Source organism: Macrobrachium rosenbergii, chromosome 21 (genome assembly GCF_040412425.1).
Source record: "Macrobrachium rosenbergii isolate ZJJX-2024 chromosome 21, ASM4041242v1, whole genome shotgun sequence".
Classification (NCBI taxonomy): Eukaryota; Metazoa; Arthropoda; class Malacostraca; order Decapoda; family Palaemonidae; genus Macrobrachium; species Macrobrachium rosenbergii.
Window position 1 is genome coordinate 40,384,905 of NC_089761.1, and position 17,272 is coordinate 40,402,176.

A 17,272-nucleotide genomic window follows, 5' to 3' on the forward strand; every position below is an offset into this window, starting at 1 on the left:
TTTCATCTATTCTACCAGCTGTTGAGTTCCTCCAACTGACTTATGTCTTGACCAGTAAATGTCAGAGATCCCATTCAATGTGTTCCTGACAGGGAGGCCTCAAGTAGACAATGGCACCCACCAGAATCCCCTACACTACTGCAACACAAGTCTATGTGAGATTCCTAAAATGGCCACCTGAAGAGAAAAAGACTAAGCAGATCTTCACATTTCACTGGATTAGCCAAGAGGCAGTGATCAACTTGGTGTGGCCTTTAACATTAGTCATAGGAACTTATCTGACTTCTTCTCAGTCTGTAGTGCTCATGAAACCCACACTCTAGGTGATGACCTAGGCTCCAAATTTATCAAGGCACTGAAAGGTTGTTATCTAGAGGACAGAAATAAAACTGGAAGAGAACACTCAATCCCCTTCTATCCATATCCAACCTATGTCCAGAGATGGATTCCTGAGACATGAAAGACTAACAAAAACACTATGTTTTGGGAGAAAACTGTACTTTGTCTGTGACAATCCAGATAGCAGAAAGGTGTAGAGATAATTTCAAGACATTCTTCTGATTCAAGCTCTGATCAATGGAGAAATAGAGCTGATAGTGTGGAATGCTGCCAACTTCTGGCAACAGCCTAAGTCCTTTTCACTATTCTCTCTTGTGTATTTATTTTGCATCAGGGGTATTGGCAAAGATGCAACAGCAGAAACTGGTCATGGTTGCAGCTACTAGAAAGGTTCAGCTTGTGGCTACAGCCCCATCTTGATCATTGCTCTGCTTATTGAGTAATTCTCTCTAAAGGCCAAAGCTATCTTTCAAGTAGCTCTGATTATGAGGGCTGGTGTGGCAACTGGTTAAACTTCTGACATGACAGTGACTTTGCTAATGAAGACTGGAGAGGTCCTAATCAAGAATGGCACTCATATAAATACAGACTTGAAGTGAGTCTTGAACTGTGAGTATCTTAGTCAGAGAGCACCATATAGCTCCTGTTGTGGCTTCAGTGATAGAGTCAGTCATTGGAGATGGTCTGATTCCAAAGATCCTAGTGATCTCTTCCTCTGGCCTTGGCTTCATTTATCAGAAAAAGTCTGTCGCCCAGTTTAAGGCATTTCCATTCCCACAGAACTGGAAGTGGTTCAAAGTACTGGTGCTGTCCTAGTCCCTGAACAGTTCAATGTTCCAGCCCCAAAGTCTGTCCACAATATTGCTCTGGCCATGACTTCTGCATCGATGTGGTCTTGATCCTAAGACAGGGTTTGACTTATGATCCTAGATGTGTATGCAGAGATGGCCCCATCCATATATCCATTAATGCCACCATAACATCTGCCCTGGCATAAGCAAGGTTATGGCTAAATAAGCACTATAAATTAGCTAAAGAATGATGAAATAACATTTAAAGTAACACTGAAAAATTGCTTTGGTGAGGCAATGAGCTGGGGAATCCTGGAAAAATCTATTAACAGTGTTGCAAACTTTAGAAAAGTGAGGAAGGTGATTGAATAGTACCCAACTGTCCAGGTAGCAAATCAAATTCTTCTCTTTTAGACAAAGACTATCAGTCTAGGGGCATTCATGACCACAAATGTATGCATACAGATGTGATTGGGCTGTGATAAAACAAATTAAGAATAGCAATTAAACTGGCAATCTTGGAAATTCAAATCAGCTGCTGCAGATGATGCATACAAAACGTGAGACATGTAACTTATGGGTACCTGAAGCTCCAGGTGGCACATGTATCATGATACAAGTGATCCTCTTCTGGCTGTTAGATAAAAATGTCAAGGGGCATTCAAAGATTACATGTTTGGGGATATACAGTACTGTACAAGCAATGGGGTTGGGATGAGCAAAAACTAATAAAAAAATATAAAAATGATGTTGATGAAGATTTTCTACTAACCAGAGCCATTCATCTTTTTTCTGTCCTTTTACAACTTAACTAGCATGGTATTCCATTAAACAGGCATGCACAATAAAATAAGACCCACGTCTTATTTTATTCACAAATTCATACATAGTACTAATTTTTTATTCTATTTCCTCATCCCAGCCCCAATTTTTAACATATATCTGTTCCAACTCAAACTGCATACCTTAATCTCAGATGACTTTATACAAACGTAATGAGATCCCGAAGGAATGTAACGAATAAACTTGGTGCCCACGATAGATGTCTTGGAATTTCTAGAAGACTTCTGACTTTCAAGGCTATCAATTCGTGCCATTAATGATACTGCAATGAAAAATGCATTGATATTAAATTACAATATCTTTGGTCTTTACTTAGATGACAGCATATTTTTTCCAGTAAATGGACTACTAACTACAGTATTTTTTGTTTTTTAGACCTTTAATCATATTTAATCATATTAAGAAATCTATCCTAGAAAAAGGAGCATCTTTTATATTCAGTGTCTAGAATACAACTCAACACTTCCTTTACTTCTCTAATACTTGAATTTGCCCAAAAAACAGGTTGGTGCAATTGGGATATTTAAATATCTTACAATTACTGGGTTTCTACTGAACAAAAATAAATTAAGGATACATACTATATACAGTGCATAACAACATATAATTAATGTAGAGAAACCAAGCATGCTTGCCTTTCTGCTCTGTGACTGCAAATGCATTAATATTAGTGCATCTGACACTCATGCTGTTCAGAACTTCCCCTGAAGGTTGGGATTCAGGAGGTGGTGTGAGATCCCTTTGAATTTTCAAGGGTTTAGATACTCTGATATAACTCTTAAGTTCCTGTATATACCTGAAAAAGATTTGAAGAAATGCAATGCAAATTCACAGGGCCAAAACAACATATAATAACTGATATTTTGTTACTAAATACATTTAATAGTTCAATCCACCGAGAAAAATAAGTTATAATAGTAATTTTCCAACAAATATGCAATCAATCATTTTTGCACATACGCAAGAGAAGCTCTTGTACAAACGATATGTTCTTCATAAAAAGTTATATCGATATATAATAGAAACAATTCATATGTTTTCCTATAACCAGGCATAAATGAAATCAAATATTTTCTTCCTCTGATCATAAGACTCACTGGCTTGAAAGAAAAAATTAACTCTTACACTACAAGAGCTTTTCTCAATAAAAAATCCCACTGGTTACTCAACATTACCTGACTAAAGAAGTGACAAAAGAGGCCAGGTCAGGACTCCACTCAACGTGAATGTTGTCCAGCTGTGATTCTGCTTGCAAAGGCGGCAGAGAGCTACAGTCCCGATTAGCTGGAGGGGAAACTGAAGACAACTGTACCAGACACATCCCAACATAGAGAGGTGTGCCCCAAACATGAACCTTTTTGGCTGCGGCTGCTGCTGCAGTTGCTGCTGCAGGTGGCCCAACGGGGTAGAACTTGGTTGATTGGCACCTAAAATAGCTACCAAAGACTCCACTATTAATTCTCCAGCAACTTGAGTGTTAAACTGAGAAACGATGACACTCTGACGTGCATGCTGAAGACTAGCTTGAATGTATGGAGAGCCAGGAACATATCCACCACAGCTAACATCCCACACTTCAACAATCAACCCTACACAATAACGATGAATGAGATTTTTCAGTACCAAAGCCTTCTCTGACTTTCCAGTGCTGGACATCTGCTGGGAAAAAAGGACAAATTATAATATATTCTTTTCAAGCTAATTACAAATGTGCATTAAGCATGTACATGACCCTGGAATGTCATTATTTTTGCACAAATGCAACATAGACTTAACGAAAACCCTTCTACAGTAAAATAATCATAATTATAATTCTTTTAAAAACTGGAATACCAAAATTACTTAATAATATTCATTTTCCTAGGATACAAACCTCTTACTCTAATAATGCCAATTGATCTTCTTAAAGTGAACAAGCTGAGTACAAATTGCTACCTAAATTAGCAAAGCAGAAATTAACAAAACCCCCGTGGATCAAGTTTTTATTATGAAACAATTATCTGAGACATATGAAAGTTAAAGGTAAAATTTTTATGTAGCATAATTCAAATAATATTTTTTTCCACATTAAATCTATTCCTTCCTCATCCCACCACTTATTGTTTTTATTTCCTCTTGCAACCCTTCCATAACCACAAACATTAGCCCCTTGCCTTATGACCCCACAGTGGAATTGTGCAAACTGCTCCTTCCACCTCCATGCCTTATGCAATTTTTTCCTAATGTCCTTTTCTCACAACCTTCTTATCCAACTCACTTGTCTTTATTGCATTTGCAGCCTCACTTTCAATTCTTTTCCAACTAACTTCTTTCTTAACTTTTCATCCAAACAAATGATAATCAGAAATACCTCCATCCACTCCTCTTCCCATTACAGTTATCAACTTGCTCTTCCATCTGCTGCGTCTTAATACATGATTTAGCAAACTCCTTCCCTCATCATTTTCTTTCCCAGCAATGTTAAATATTCTTCTTTGGAAACCCTGTATTTCCAACAATAAAGTCTCTTCCCAAGCCCATTTCTGCTAGATATTCTCCATTCTCATTTACTCTAGGCACTTGACACCTACCAAGATGCCGTCTCTTTCTCTTTTGCCTACTTTTTGTATTCAAATAAACCAGCACAACCACCCTTCATTGTTTTCCAAATCCATCAAAGTAAATTGTTGCTTACTGAAAAAGAGTTGATTGAGAAAATTTGATCATTTTCTTTTGTTTTTTATATGATAAGTGGCATAAAGGGCAATAAACTATACATAATTAAAAATGCAATTCATTATAAAATTGCATGGTACAAACATTTTCATATACTGGTATCTATTAATTTGCACTTACAAAAATATTTCTCAAACATACTGCACAAATTTCTCCTATCTACCAACATCAACTTGTCATTTGAAATTTATATTTTTGTATTTAATTTTTTGAACATTATATGATAAAGTAAAACAACTTTAAACTGACACCAAATTAAACTTCCTATCACAGAAAGTAAATTTACACAGACCAATCAAATAAAAATAAGACTATACAAGAGCACAGTCAGTCAGAAACTGAGCATATCTCAGACAACAAGTAGGTAAAAGACTTCATGGCATTAACTTTTTGGTAAAGATGATAGTCTGGCTGACTCACAGTACCACAACTTTGCAGACTACTTGAGTTATACTTTTGTAATTTCAGAGCTGAATAAATAGTTAATAAAAGAAAAAAGGAATGTACGACAGTTAATCACCACCAAATCAATCAGTTCCAAAACAACTGGACAACTAAACTGCAGTTGTGGACATATACTGTTCATTCCAAATGTTCTACTTACATTATTTCCAATTGCAACATGGGACTTTCTTCTTGAGGCATAGTTTGTTAGAACACCAAGATCTCGATGGTCATATGAAACATGTAACGACCTGAATTCACTCTTCATGTTCACCCTGTCACCTACAAACTGAATAGATAAAATTATTTCTTAGAAAATTATTATTTTAGATTTTAACCCATTAATAGTAAGAGACAACTTAAACTGTGCTGACTTTAAAACATCCTCTCAACTTGGTTTCTACTAATTTTTATCAAACAAAATTATCCTTACTTCCTAGAAAACCAGTTATATTGGGGGACTCTTGTATTTTTGAAGAACTATAGTAAGAGAAAAAGTAGTGTTTTTTGTGATTAATTGTGCACTTTTCAGGTTAAAATATTTATAACTGAAAATGCTAAAAGAAAGGACTTAAGTACATAAGGACTGAAGTGACAACTGATTCACCCTAGAGTTAAAATGAAATGCCTTTACAGTATTGTCTGCTCCGAGTTATTAGCAAGACATGGTCCTAGCACTACAAAGTGCTCCATTGCAATGATGAATTTTGTAGTCTGTTTTGGACACAATAAAATACAAATAATAAAAAGATCCAATATAGTATTTCTGAGTTCAGTCCCGTGTCAGCCGGTGAAATTCCATTACAGCATAGAATTTCTAGGTATAACATTGCTAGATATACCAGAGAAAAAAAGAGCATTTCAGGAAAGCTGGGGTTACTACCCCAGTCGAAAAAAACTTCTAGGAAGACGTCGGTATAAGGAAGGGTGAGTGAAATACCACTACCACGGAAACCTACTCAAAGATCTCTCCCTATCAAAATCCCGGAACAGAGCGGTGAGCCGTTACAGCCCCCCACACCCAACACCCGCCAGGACGGCGACACCAGCGCCACCTACCTCATTCCATTTTCTAGCACGTGAAATCGCTGTTTCTTTTGTGCTCGTCTTCATTTTATTTTGAATTTTCTTGCATCTGTGATGGCGTCGAGCAGCTTTACCATTTCAAAGTTAAGTACCATCTTCTTGTGGGGTTTTGTTCTATTTTTTTTTCAGCTGTTACGGTCTGCGTATTTTCATAAATATTGAGATCTTATTATGTCGCCACGAAAATCCCCTGCCAGCCATGTCGAATCAAATAACTGACTCCTTCCTTCTGTTCTTTTCAGTTGGAGTTGTCTCCTAAAACTTATATAGATAGATTTTGCCCCCTTGGTTCTTCCTGGTGGTTCCTTGCGGTGGCTCCCCTTATGAATTACGTTCAATTGGCCTACTGGCCTTTGTGGGAGTGATGCCCGTCCTAGGTACCCCCCCTCCAGGTTGGGTTCCTGTTTATTTTTGGTCTTACTTAGGCTAATTATTTTTTGCTTGAAGATGGTGCTCTCTTTTAGTTTTATTTTTATTATTTTATTGGGTGGTTTACCTCGGGTATGCTGCGGCAGCCTCAGATCTAACACCGCTTCCCGAGGTAGGCTACGCTCTCTATTGAGCACATTTTAGTTTTTATGTGTGATGGTTATTTTGTGGAGTAGGCTTGTTTGCTTCCATCCCCTTGCCCTGGGTGGGGAGTTCAGGTTGAGGAGTTTTGGTTGCTGTTTCCTCCGGGATCGCGTTTTTATGTGGGCAGAGTGAGCCCCTTAGTTCTCTTCCTCCATTTGGGGAATCGAGTTCTTTGGATGTGTTTCCTCTAGGCTAGTCGCCCCTTGCCCGCCATTCTCGATCCCGGTTGGTTCTCGGCACAAAATTTCTCTCCTGTTGCTTCCTCCTCCCTTCTGCACTCCTCCCTTTTCCTAGCCTATATTAGGTTAGGTCCATATTAGGCTTTGCCTTAGGTAGGAGTCGGGCTTTAAGGTTGGTTGCTTCCAGTTGTAGATTACCCTTCCAAGGATTCATTGTCTGGGAGGTATGGTGCAGTTGAGCGGGTGATATGTTTTCCCCCGTCTCCTGTTCCTTCCTGGTAGCCTACTCCTCCCCCCCCAATCCTCCTCCTCCAGCCTTGCTCTACTCGCGGGTGACGCTAGATGGCGTTTTCTCCGAGTTCAGGGACTTCTCCTGTTGGTTGAGGATTCGCTCCCTCCCATATCGTCCCCAGCATCGCTGTATTGGGGTTGGTGGTTTGTTTATCGAACGTGTTCGAGTCACTATCCATTCCTCTCGTCTCCCGTCGGGTTACGTTGATACTGTAAAATATATTGCTTCAGCCTATGTTATGAACATACGAGCATTTTACCCGTCTTGTTTCTCGGCCCGGGAAGTAATATTCTGAAGGTTTTTCATTTTATAGAGGAGCGGATCCTTCCGTTCTCTTGAGTTTTTACCATCACTTGTTATTGTTATTATTTTTGTTATTGTTTTTAGATAAGTCTGTTTATCTACAGAAGTACTCTCCTTTATTTATTATATATTATATATACGTGAGTCCGGTCCTATACCGGGGCTCCATATTTTACTGGCAGCCCTTATGGTTAGTTCCTGGTTTCTCTTTCCTTCATTCCCCGGAGTACTCCGGGTCTGAAATGGGCTCTTACCTTCCACTCTATGTAATTTGGAGCTTATTGGCCCAGTTTATGATAAGGGAGTTCTTCTCCGCCGGAGTATTCCGGTTGTAGTTGAGTTTCCCGGCCTTGCCAGCTTTAGATTGCTTAGGGTGGGAGGTTCATGTACTTTTCTACTTACAGACTGTTCGCTGTGAGGAGCCAGGGTGCACCGCCTCCCTCCAACAACCTTACAAAACGTGGTTTGCCGGACCCACGCTGGTTGTGCGGTCCGACTGGATGACCTGGTTGTCTGGCACCCTGATGGTTGTGAGGTTTGCTTCGCTCTCTGCACAACTGTCCAGGATGAGTCGGTAAGTGACAGTCTTTTACTCCCGCTTTATGCTCCTCATATTGTATATTGTTTGAGGTTCCCGGAATGGTTTTTCGTTCTTAGCTAATTGTTGGTTTTCTTACAGGCGGACGAAGCTTCCAAGAAGTCTGCCTTGGAATCCCTCCGGGCCTGGGTGGCTGGGTTTGGCAGGAATGTTCCGTCGGGGAAGCCCTAACGTCCTCGGCCAGCCAGGTTGAGGACTTACTCTGCCCTGCGCACGGGGTGGCGGCGAAGTGCCTGAAGACCTTGCCACAGCATCATCCAGCAAATCCGGGATGAGACCCAGCCACCCCAATAGCGGATATCCTCTTTTTGCTGAGGTCTCGGAGGATGTAGTCGCCTGGATCTTAACCTGGAACCAATGAACATAGAGCAGGACCAGGTGGTAAGTGGTGAGGTCAGTGAGGTTGTTGGGGCGGGCCCCCTTATTTGACTCCCCTGCTTCATCCATCTCTTCTTTTGCAGGTTTTGTGAAGTCTTCCTCCTTGGGTGATAGAGCTCCGTCTGCTATCCCAAGTTGAAGTTGAAGACTTCATGGAAGGCGAAGGGCTATAAGTCCTCGACTTCCAAGAAGGCATTGCCCTTCCCCCGTCGAAGGCTAAGGTTTCAGGACCTGTAGCCTCCGGGAGCAAGTCTGGTTCCTCCAGCAAAGGCGCGAGTAAGAGGGCTGCAAAACCAAGCCCTCCTCGCCAACCTGCTTTGATAATATGAGGCCTTTGCAAATCAGCTCTATAAAGTTTTACAGAGGACCTGGATTCGAGATTTAATAAAATCTCTGAGAAGTTTGGCCAATCATGATAACATACTGGCGGGAATGGCTCACCCACCCCCAGCGAACCACAGTATGTTATCCCCGACACTGCGGACCTCCGCCCGTTAGATGTCGGTAACCCTTGGCGAATTTTACAACTCCGGGCCATCCAACATGATGGCAAGCTGACATTGATGGTCTTGGCACGAGGCGGTTGGAGGAATTGGAGTTCTTCCCCCCCGATCTCCTGCCCCCTTACCCAGGCTTCGTGAGGCTTACGGAGGAAGCTTGGATTCGGTCAGACAAGGTTCCTAGGGGAGACTGTCATCGTCCCTAGGGACCAAGCTCAGTCGGCTCTTCTGCGCACTCTGGCCGGAGTGGCAGGCAGACAATGGAAGTTGACTCCTTTCAAAAACAACTTTACTATGTTCGCCCTGGGAGACAACCTTACCCACCCCAGCTTGGACAAAGTCGCTCTGGCTACGGCCCGAGCATGCTTTGATGGTAATCCGTTACCACAGCTAAGAGAGACAGACCCTACTTCCTGGTATTCCCAGGAAGTAATGAGTTCTGGATAGAAGCCCGTCCACTTTCACGGTCGGGAAGCTGGACCCCTTCTGCGCTTCCACGCAGTTTCAGTGAAATAGCTCCCCAAGCTGCCGGAATTTTTGAAAAAAACAGGAGTTTGATGCTCGGGTCAAGTTAGCCCGGTCCCAAATTTGAACTCCGTATGCCTTTTGAAGCTACTGCCGTCTCCTGCTCGGATGAACCATTCTTCCAAGTTTTGGCTAAATCCTTGCTGGCACCCTTCCAGTCTGACTTGTTTGAATTTATCATGGCCAGACTGGAATGTAGGAAGTTCATCTTTGCCCGAATACAGCGACTATCCGCCACGAGCCTAACAAGCTCGTTAAAAGCTCGATCTGGGGACCTAACCTCTTCCCTGAAGAGGAGGTCATTTAACGTTATGGCCGAGCTACATGAAAACCAACCAGAGTCTTCGTTCTCGCTGGGGCATTTCTGCCTATGCGTAAGACCCCAGAATCGGCCGGCCCCAATCGAGAGGAGGCAAACGCTTCAGGGAGGCATAAGAGGCCCCACCATCAGGCGGTAATCCAAGCCGTCCCGGTCTCGGCAGTAGCACAGCCTTCTACTTCAAGGCTCACCCCCAACAGTATGTGCTGGTCCAACCAGCTGCACCCTCCTATGTGGCTTCACCAGCATACAACCCCATATATGAGGGCCGTGGTTACTTTCACGGCCTTAATAGGGTTGCAAGGGAGGAAGAGGCAAAGCCCCTCATAGAGGAAGCCCAACACCACCCCAAGGAAGACCTGGACGTGGTAGGGGAATAAACCCAGGACTCCCTCCCACTGAGAGAACACAGGTAGGCGGTCGCCTGTTTTGGTTCAGGGACCAATGGACCTTCAGCCCTTGGGCACACAGCATTGTGTCCAAAGGACTAGGATGGAGCTGGATCAAAACCCTCCTCCTCTAACCAGGTTTTACCAGCCACCCACATCAATCCTAAAGGATTATGTGACAGAATTGCTCAACAAACGAGCAATAAAGAAAGTAAGGCACCTAAAGTTTCAAGGCAGGTTATTCACTGTTCCCAAAAAGACTCCGATCAGCAAAGAGTGATCCTGGATCTGTCGCGTCTAAATCTCTACATAAAAACAAACAAAAAGTTTCGCATGCTTGCACTAGCTCAAGTCACGGACTCTACTTCGCGGGAGCCGTCACCACCTCTATCGATCTTTCAGACGCTTATTATCACGTCCCGGTTGCGCCGGAACTTCTCAGTTCCTCGGTTTCAGACTCGGGAATCAAGCCTACTCCTTCAGGGTCATGCCCTTCGGTCTGAACATTGCGCCCAGGATATTCACAAAGCTGGCGGACACGGTAGTACAACAACTCCGGTCTCGAGGGATATCCCTAGCAGCATATTTGGGCGATTGGATAATTTGGGCACCAACAGTTCGGAGTGTCAAGCTACGTCCATAGTCATCAATTTCCTGGAGTCGCTAGGTTTTCAACTGAACAGAGAGAAGTCCCGCCTGACTCCGGAGTCCCGGTTTCAGTGGTTGGGTCTCCAGTGGGATCTGTCATCTCACACGCTGTCTCTTCCGCCTCCCAAGAGGAAAGAGATAGCATCTCTCACCAGGAGATTCCTCAAAATCCATCAGCATCCCGCCGGTCCCAAGAAAGGGTCCTTGGATCTCTTCAGTTTGCCTCAGTGACAGACCTGCTCTTAAAAGCGAAAATTAAAAGACATAAACAGAGTGTGGCGGAGTCGAGCCAATGTCAAGCTCAGAGACAAGGTCTCCTCTATTCCTCAAATCTTAAAGACAAGATTGCAGTCACTTGGACCTCAGTCAGAGGCCTGTCCAAAACAGTTCCGCTTCAATTTCCCCCTCCGACACTAGTTGTTCACACAGACGCTTCCCTAAGCGGCTGGGGATATTCACCAAAACAAAAAGTACAAGGAACGTGGTCCACAATGTTTCAGCAGTTCCATATAAATACCCTGGAAGCTATGGCGGTCTTTCTAACTCTGAAGAAAATCCGCCCCAACCGGATTCATATCAGGTTGGTATTGGACAGCGCAGTGGTAGTTCATTGCATCAACAGGGGCGGCTCCAAATCAGGCCGAGTAAACCAAGTAATGGTTGCTATCTTCTCCCTGGCGAACAAGCACGGCTGGCACCTGTCAGCCACCCACCTAGCGGGGTGCGGAAGTCTGGTGGCGGATTCCCTGTCCAGGACTACTCCGTTGGAGACGGAGTGGTCCTGGGCGTGGAATCTTTCAAATGGATTTGCCGGGTTCCGGGCCTCCAAGTGGATCTGTTCGCAACGGAGAGCAACTTCAAGCTCCCCTGTTATGTGGCCCCAACCTGGACCCTCAGGCGTGCTCATCCACAGACGCAATGACAGTAGATTGGAACAGTTGGGAGAAGATTTATCTTTTCCCCCAATAAATTTACTGCTGAAAGTTTTACACAAACTCAGGACATTCAAAGGTCAATTAGCCCTAGTAGCCCCTATTGGCCGAAGAGCAATTGGTTCCCTCTTCTTCAGGAACTGGGATTAAATAAAGTCTTTATTCCCAAGCCCATTCTGACTCAGACAGTACAAACCAAGACTGTGTCAGCTTCCTCAAGAATTCAGAATGCCCTAGTTTTATGGACTTTATAAAATTCAGCAGCCCAAAAAGGAGCAAACATTGACCCTGTCAACACTCTGTTTTTAGAATCAGATAAAAGAGATTCTACTCTTAGACAGTATGACTCAGCAGTCAAAAAAAAATAGCCTCCTTCCTAAAAGCATCTGAAGCCAAAATCATGACAGCTAATTTAGGAGTTTCCTTCTTTAGATCATTGTTTGAGAAAGGCCTTGCTCCGGCCACTATTACCACAGTCAAGTCAGCATTGAAGAAAGTATTTCTTTACGGCTTTAAAATCGACCTTACAGATTCCTACTTTTCATCTATCCCCAGAGCATGCGCTCGTCTGAGACCAGTATCACGCCCACAGTCTGTTACGTGGTTTCTCAATGACGTCCTCAAGTTAGCATCAGAGATGGATAACTTTCATTGCTCTTATCAGGATCTGTTAAGGAAGACTTTATTTTTGATTAGCTTGGCTTCAGGTGCTAGAATCTCAGAGCTGTCGGCTCTCACTAGAGGTGATAATTATGTGAACTTCCTCCCGTCTGGAGAGGTCCTCCTTTCCCTGACCCTAGATTTTTAGCTAAGAACAAGACCCACAGGACAGGTGGTCTCCTTGGAAGGTGGTGCCCTTCCTCAAGACCAGTCTTTATGTCCAGTTTATACACTTAAATCTTACCTTTTAAGAACTCCACAGAGTAAGTCGGGTCCTCTTTTTATCAGGGAGAAAGGTGGTACTCTTTCACTAAATGCTATAAGACAACAAATTCTATATTTCATTAAACAGGCCAACCCAGATTCAGTTCCCAAGGTTCATGATATTCGAGCAGTTGCTACTTCCATTAATTACTTTCATAATATGGACTTTTCAGAGTTAACTAAATTTACGGGTTGGAAATCACCTCTAGTGTTTAAACGCCACTATTTAAAATCGCATCAAGCCCTGAAATTTTCTACTATAGCTGTGGGAAGTGTCATCTCCCACCTTAATTAATCATATCCTTATCCTTTCCTTTCCCCCATCCCGCCTGCCTCATTTACTTCTCTGCTTATTCTCCTGGTTGATTATACCTCACTGCCTGGCTCCTCATATTGATGTTTCTTGTATCTGTTGATGGAAAAGTGTAATCTGACATGCCATGATTGTTTTTCTTATGGGGTACTGGACAGTTTTTATTTGGCTCCACAGTACCCCAGATATATGTATATGTTCTGTATATGTTAATGCTCATTGATTTTGTCTCTTACGTGTTTAGCTTAAGTTTACGTGTATAGTATTAAGGTTATATTTGCAGTTATTTTGTGCTTTTCATGTTTCACCTTGCTTTAAGTAATTTTAAGATTTTTGGGGCTTTTTCTCCGTCGTGCAAACGGGACCTCCCCACGTTTCATAGTATTAAGTTTTTGATGTGACTTAGATTTAGTATGCCTTAGTCTTAGTATTCTTGCTACATGGAAGAGATTGCTTGATTAAAATTATTTTGGTAAAACTTTTGCCTTTTTCTTCAGATTACCCCCCATTTCTTTTTCCTGGTAGTTGCAGCCTTGGCATGATTCTCTATCACTATTTCACCGGCTGACACAGGACTGAACTCAGAAAATGATATTTTTATGATAAAATAAAGTTTTGTACATACTTACCCGGCAGATATATACTTAGCTATAGTAGTCTCCGGCGTTTCCCGACAGAAATTCAAATTTCGCGCTACACACGCGACAGGTAGGTCAGGTGATCTACCATTCCCGCCCGCTGGGTGGCGGGAATAGGCTGAACCATTCCGTTTTCATGTCAGATTTTCTCTTCCACCTGTCTCCTGAGGGGAGGCTGGGTAGTATGGATGTCGTATATATCTGCCGGGTAAGTATGTACAAAACTTTATTTTATCATAAAAATATCATTTTTGTACATGAAACTTACCCGTCAGATATATACTTAGCTGATTGGCACCCTTGGAGGAGGGCAAGAGACAGCTAAGAACTAAAAAACGGAAAACAACATATGTTGTAGGAATAAACAAAAACCATGGTTCTTACCTGAATGGGCAGAAGACTTCATGGATACTGTCTATGAGTCTGCATGCCTCAAGAGCTTCAGCGAGGAAGTGACCTGAAGACTGACAGCCCTTCTGGATCATATCAATGGGGATAAAACCCACTTACATGACAGAGCCTGTTATGGATCATGTCAAAGGGGATTAACCCACTTACAAGACAGAGCCCTCTACCTGAATCATATCAATGGGGCTATCCCTCTTACATGACAGAGTGGGTAGGTAATAAAAATACAAGGAGCTAACAACCAAAACCGACCACCTGACCAAGCCTAACCTTGTTAGTAATAAGAGATGAAAAAGAGAGAGAGAGACCTGCAACACTCTTTTTCAACCAACCATAAAAACACAACAAACAATTAAAAATAACACTAAATTAAATAGGATTAGCTTCAGCTCCCTGACCCAGCACCGAATCATGGATACGTAAGCTCCTAGAGAGAAGCACTTCTCATATGTCACACTAACATCTCTCAAATAATGAGAAGCAAACACTGAGTTACATCTCCAGTATGTAGAGTCCACAATAGACTGAGGGACCAAGACTTGTGGAAAGCTAGAGAAGTAGCTATTGCTCTCACCTCATGAGCATTAACTCTAAGGAGCTGAAAATGTTCTTCTTTACATGAAAGATGAGCCTCTTTAATAATATCCTTAATGAAGAAAGCCTGGGCATTCTTGAAATTGCTCTTGAAGGATCCTGACAGAACACCAAAGACTTTCAACCGTTGCCTCCCAGCTGTTTCTTTCTCTCCAAATAATGTTTAAGGCTTCTTACTGGACAGAGTGTGTGTTCCAGCTCCTGTCCTGAAAAGATCGGAGAGTCCTTTGACCTCAAAACTCCTAGGCCAAGGTTTTGAAGGGTTCTCATTCTTTGCTAAGAAGAGAGGCTTAAAGGAGCAGATTGCAGAGTCCTTCTTAAAGCCTACAGAACCTTCTAAGGCTTGTAATTCGCTCACTCTTTTGGCTGAGGCAAGAGCAAAAGAAAACAGCGATTTTCTGGTCAAATCCCCTGAACGAGGCAGATCGAGGAGGCTCAAACTTGCTAGACATCAAAAACTTTAGGACCACGTCCAAATTCCAGCTGGGAGGTCTAGGGGACTTATTTTTTGAAGTTTCAAAAGACCTTATAAGGTCGTGAAGGTCTTTATTATCCGAGATGTTCAGACCTCTGTGTCGAAAACTGAAGACAGCATGCTCCTATACCCCTTTATGGTGGAAACAGCCAGGTTACATTGCTCCCTTTAGGTAGAGAAGAAATCATAATCTCCATCACAGAGGTACTGGAAGAGGAAATTTTCTTAGATCGGCACCATCTCTAAAAGACTTCCCACTTCGACTGGTAGACGCAAGGTTGAGAAGATCTTCTAGCTCTGGCGATAGCCTTAGCAGCCTTGTGCGAAAATCCCTTCGCTCTAACCAGTCCTTCGACAGTCTGAAGGCAGTTAGGTTTAGAGCGGGAAGATTCTTGTGAAATCTGTCGAAGTGGGGCTGTTTGAGAAGATCGCTCCTGAGAGGAAGCGACCTGGGAAAATCTATCATCCATTCCAGTACCCACTGTGAACCAGTCTCTGGATGGCCAAAAGGGAGCGATCAGGGTGAGCTTGGTGCCCTCTGACGAACTGAACTTCCTGATTACCTCCTATTATCTTGAACGGGGAAAAGCGTGTCCGTCTATACCGTTCCAATCTAGGAGAAGGCCGTCTATAGCTCTCTAGCTACTGCTCTGGGGTCCGAGATTGGGAGCAGTAGTTCTCCAACCTCTTGTTCCAATGGGTTGCAAAGAGGTCTATATGAGGTCTTCCCCACAGGAACCATAGCCTTTCGCAAACCTCCTGATGAAGGGACCACTCCGTGGGAAGAACTTGATCTTTTCTGCTGAGCAGATCCGCCCTCACATTCCTTTCTCCCTGAACAAATCTGGTGAGGAGAACGATGTTTCTCTCCCCGCCCACAACAGAAGGTTCCTTGCTGCAATGTACAGGAGAAGGAATGTGTCCCTCCTGCTTCCTGATATAAGCCAGGGCTGTGGTGTTGTCGGAGTTGACTAGAACTACTGATCCCTTGACCAGAAGTTCGAATCTGGAAAGAGCTAGGTGAATGGCTACCAGCTCTTTCATATTGATGTGCCAGGCCTTCTGATCCGTGTCCCAGGTACCTGACACTTCTTCAGAGCCTAGTGTCGCTCCCCAGCCCGACTCCGGCGCGTCTGAGAACAACACTAGGCGAGGGCTCAGCATTTTGTAGAGGAATTCCTAGACCCAGCTTCTTTGGGTCTAACCACCAACGGAGTTGTTCCTTTACCAGAGATGAAATTTGGAAGGAATCCGACAAGTCTTGGGACTTCCATCCCAAGATTCTTTCAGGAAGAACTGAAGAGGTCTGAGGTGAAGCCTTCCCAGAGAAACGAACTGTTCCAGCGAGGAAATGGTCCCCAGCAGACTCATCCATTCCCTCAGTGAACAACTGTCTTTCTCCAGAAAGTCTGTCACCTTTTGAAGGCAGCGTTCCCTTCTTTCCAGGGAGGGAAACGCTTATTTTACCTTTGCGAATCCATCCGAATCCCCAGGTAGACAATTTCCTGCTGAGAATCATCTGAGACTTCTCGAGGTTCACAAGAAGTCCTAGAGATTGGACCAGGTTTAAAGTCCGAGAAAGGTCCTCCAGACAACGGTTCTTTGAACTGGACCGACTAGCCAATCGTCGAGATACAAGGAAATCCCTCACTCCCTCCAGTGAGTGCAACCAGTGAGCCACATTCCTGAGAATGGTCGTGAACACTTGGGGAGCTGTGGAGAGTCCGAAGCAAAGAGCCCTGAACTGAAAGGTTCTGCCGTCTACCATGAACCTTAGGAACTTCCTGGAGGAGGGATGGATGGGGACGTGGAAGTAAGCATCCTGAAGGTCCAGGGACACCATCAATCCCTTGACGAAGAGACGACAGAACTGAAGACGCGTCTCCATAGAGAACTTCTTCTTTACGATGGAAGCGTTCAGGAGCTCACGTCCAAGACCGGTCTCCACCCGCCCAGGATTTTGGAACAAGAAAAGAGACGGTTGTAAAATCCCGGGAGTGAAGATCTTGCACCGGTTCTATTGCAGACTTTTCTAGCATTTGATCGACGGCTAGAAGAAGGGCTTG

At 43.3% G+C, this 17,272-nt stretch overlaps 1 protein-coding gene across 1 annotated transcript in view; it reads right to left on the minus strand.

Annotated features, from left to right (window-relative positions):
• Window positions 1-17,272, minus strand: part of hob (hobbit) — a 67,822-nt gene that overhangs the window by 32,980 nt on the left and 17,570 nt on the right. Inside the window, 5 exon segments of the mRNA XM_067123547.1 lie at window positions 2,096-2,235; window positions 2,609-2,769; window positions 3,149-3,372; window positions 3,375-3,629; window positions 5,293-5,421. Of these exon segments, the coding sequence (XP_066979648.1) occupies window positions 2,096-2,235; window positions 2,609-2,769; window positions 3,149-3,372; window positions 3,375-3,629; window positions 5,293-5,421 (909 nt within the window).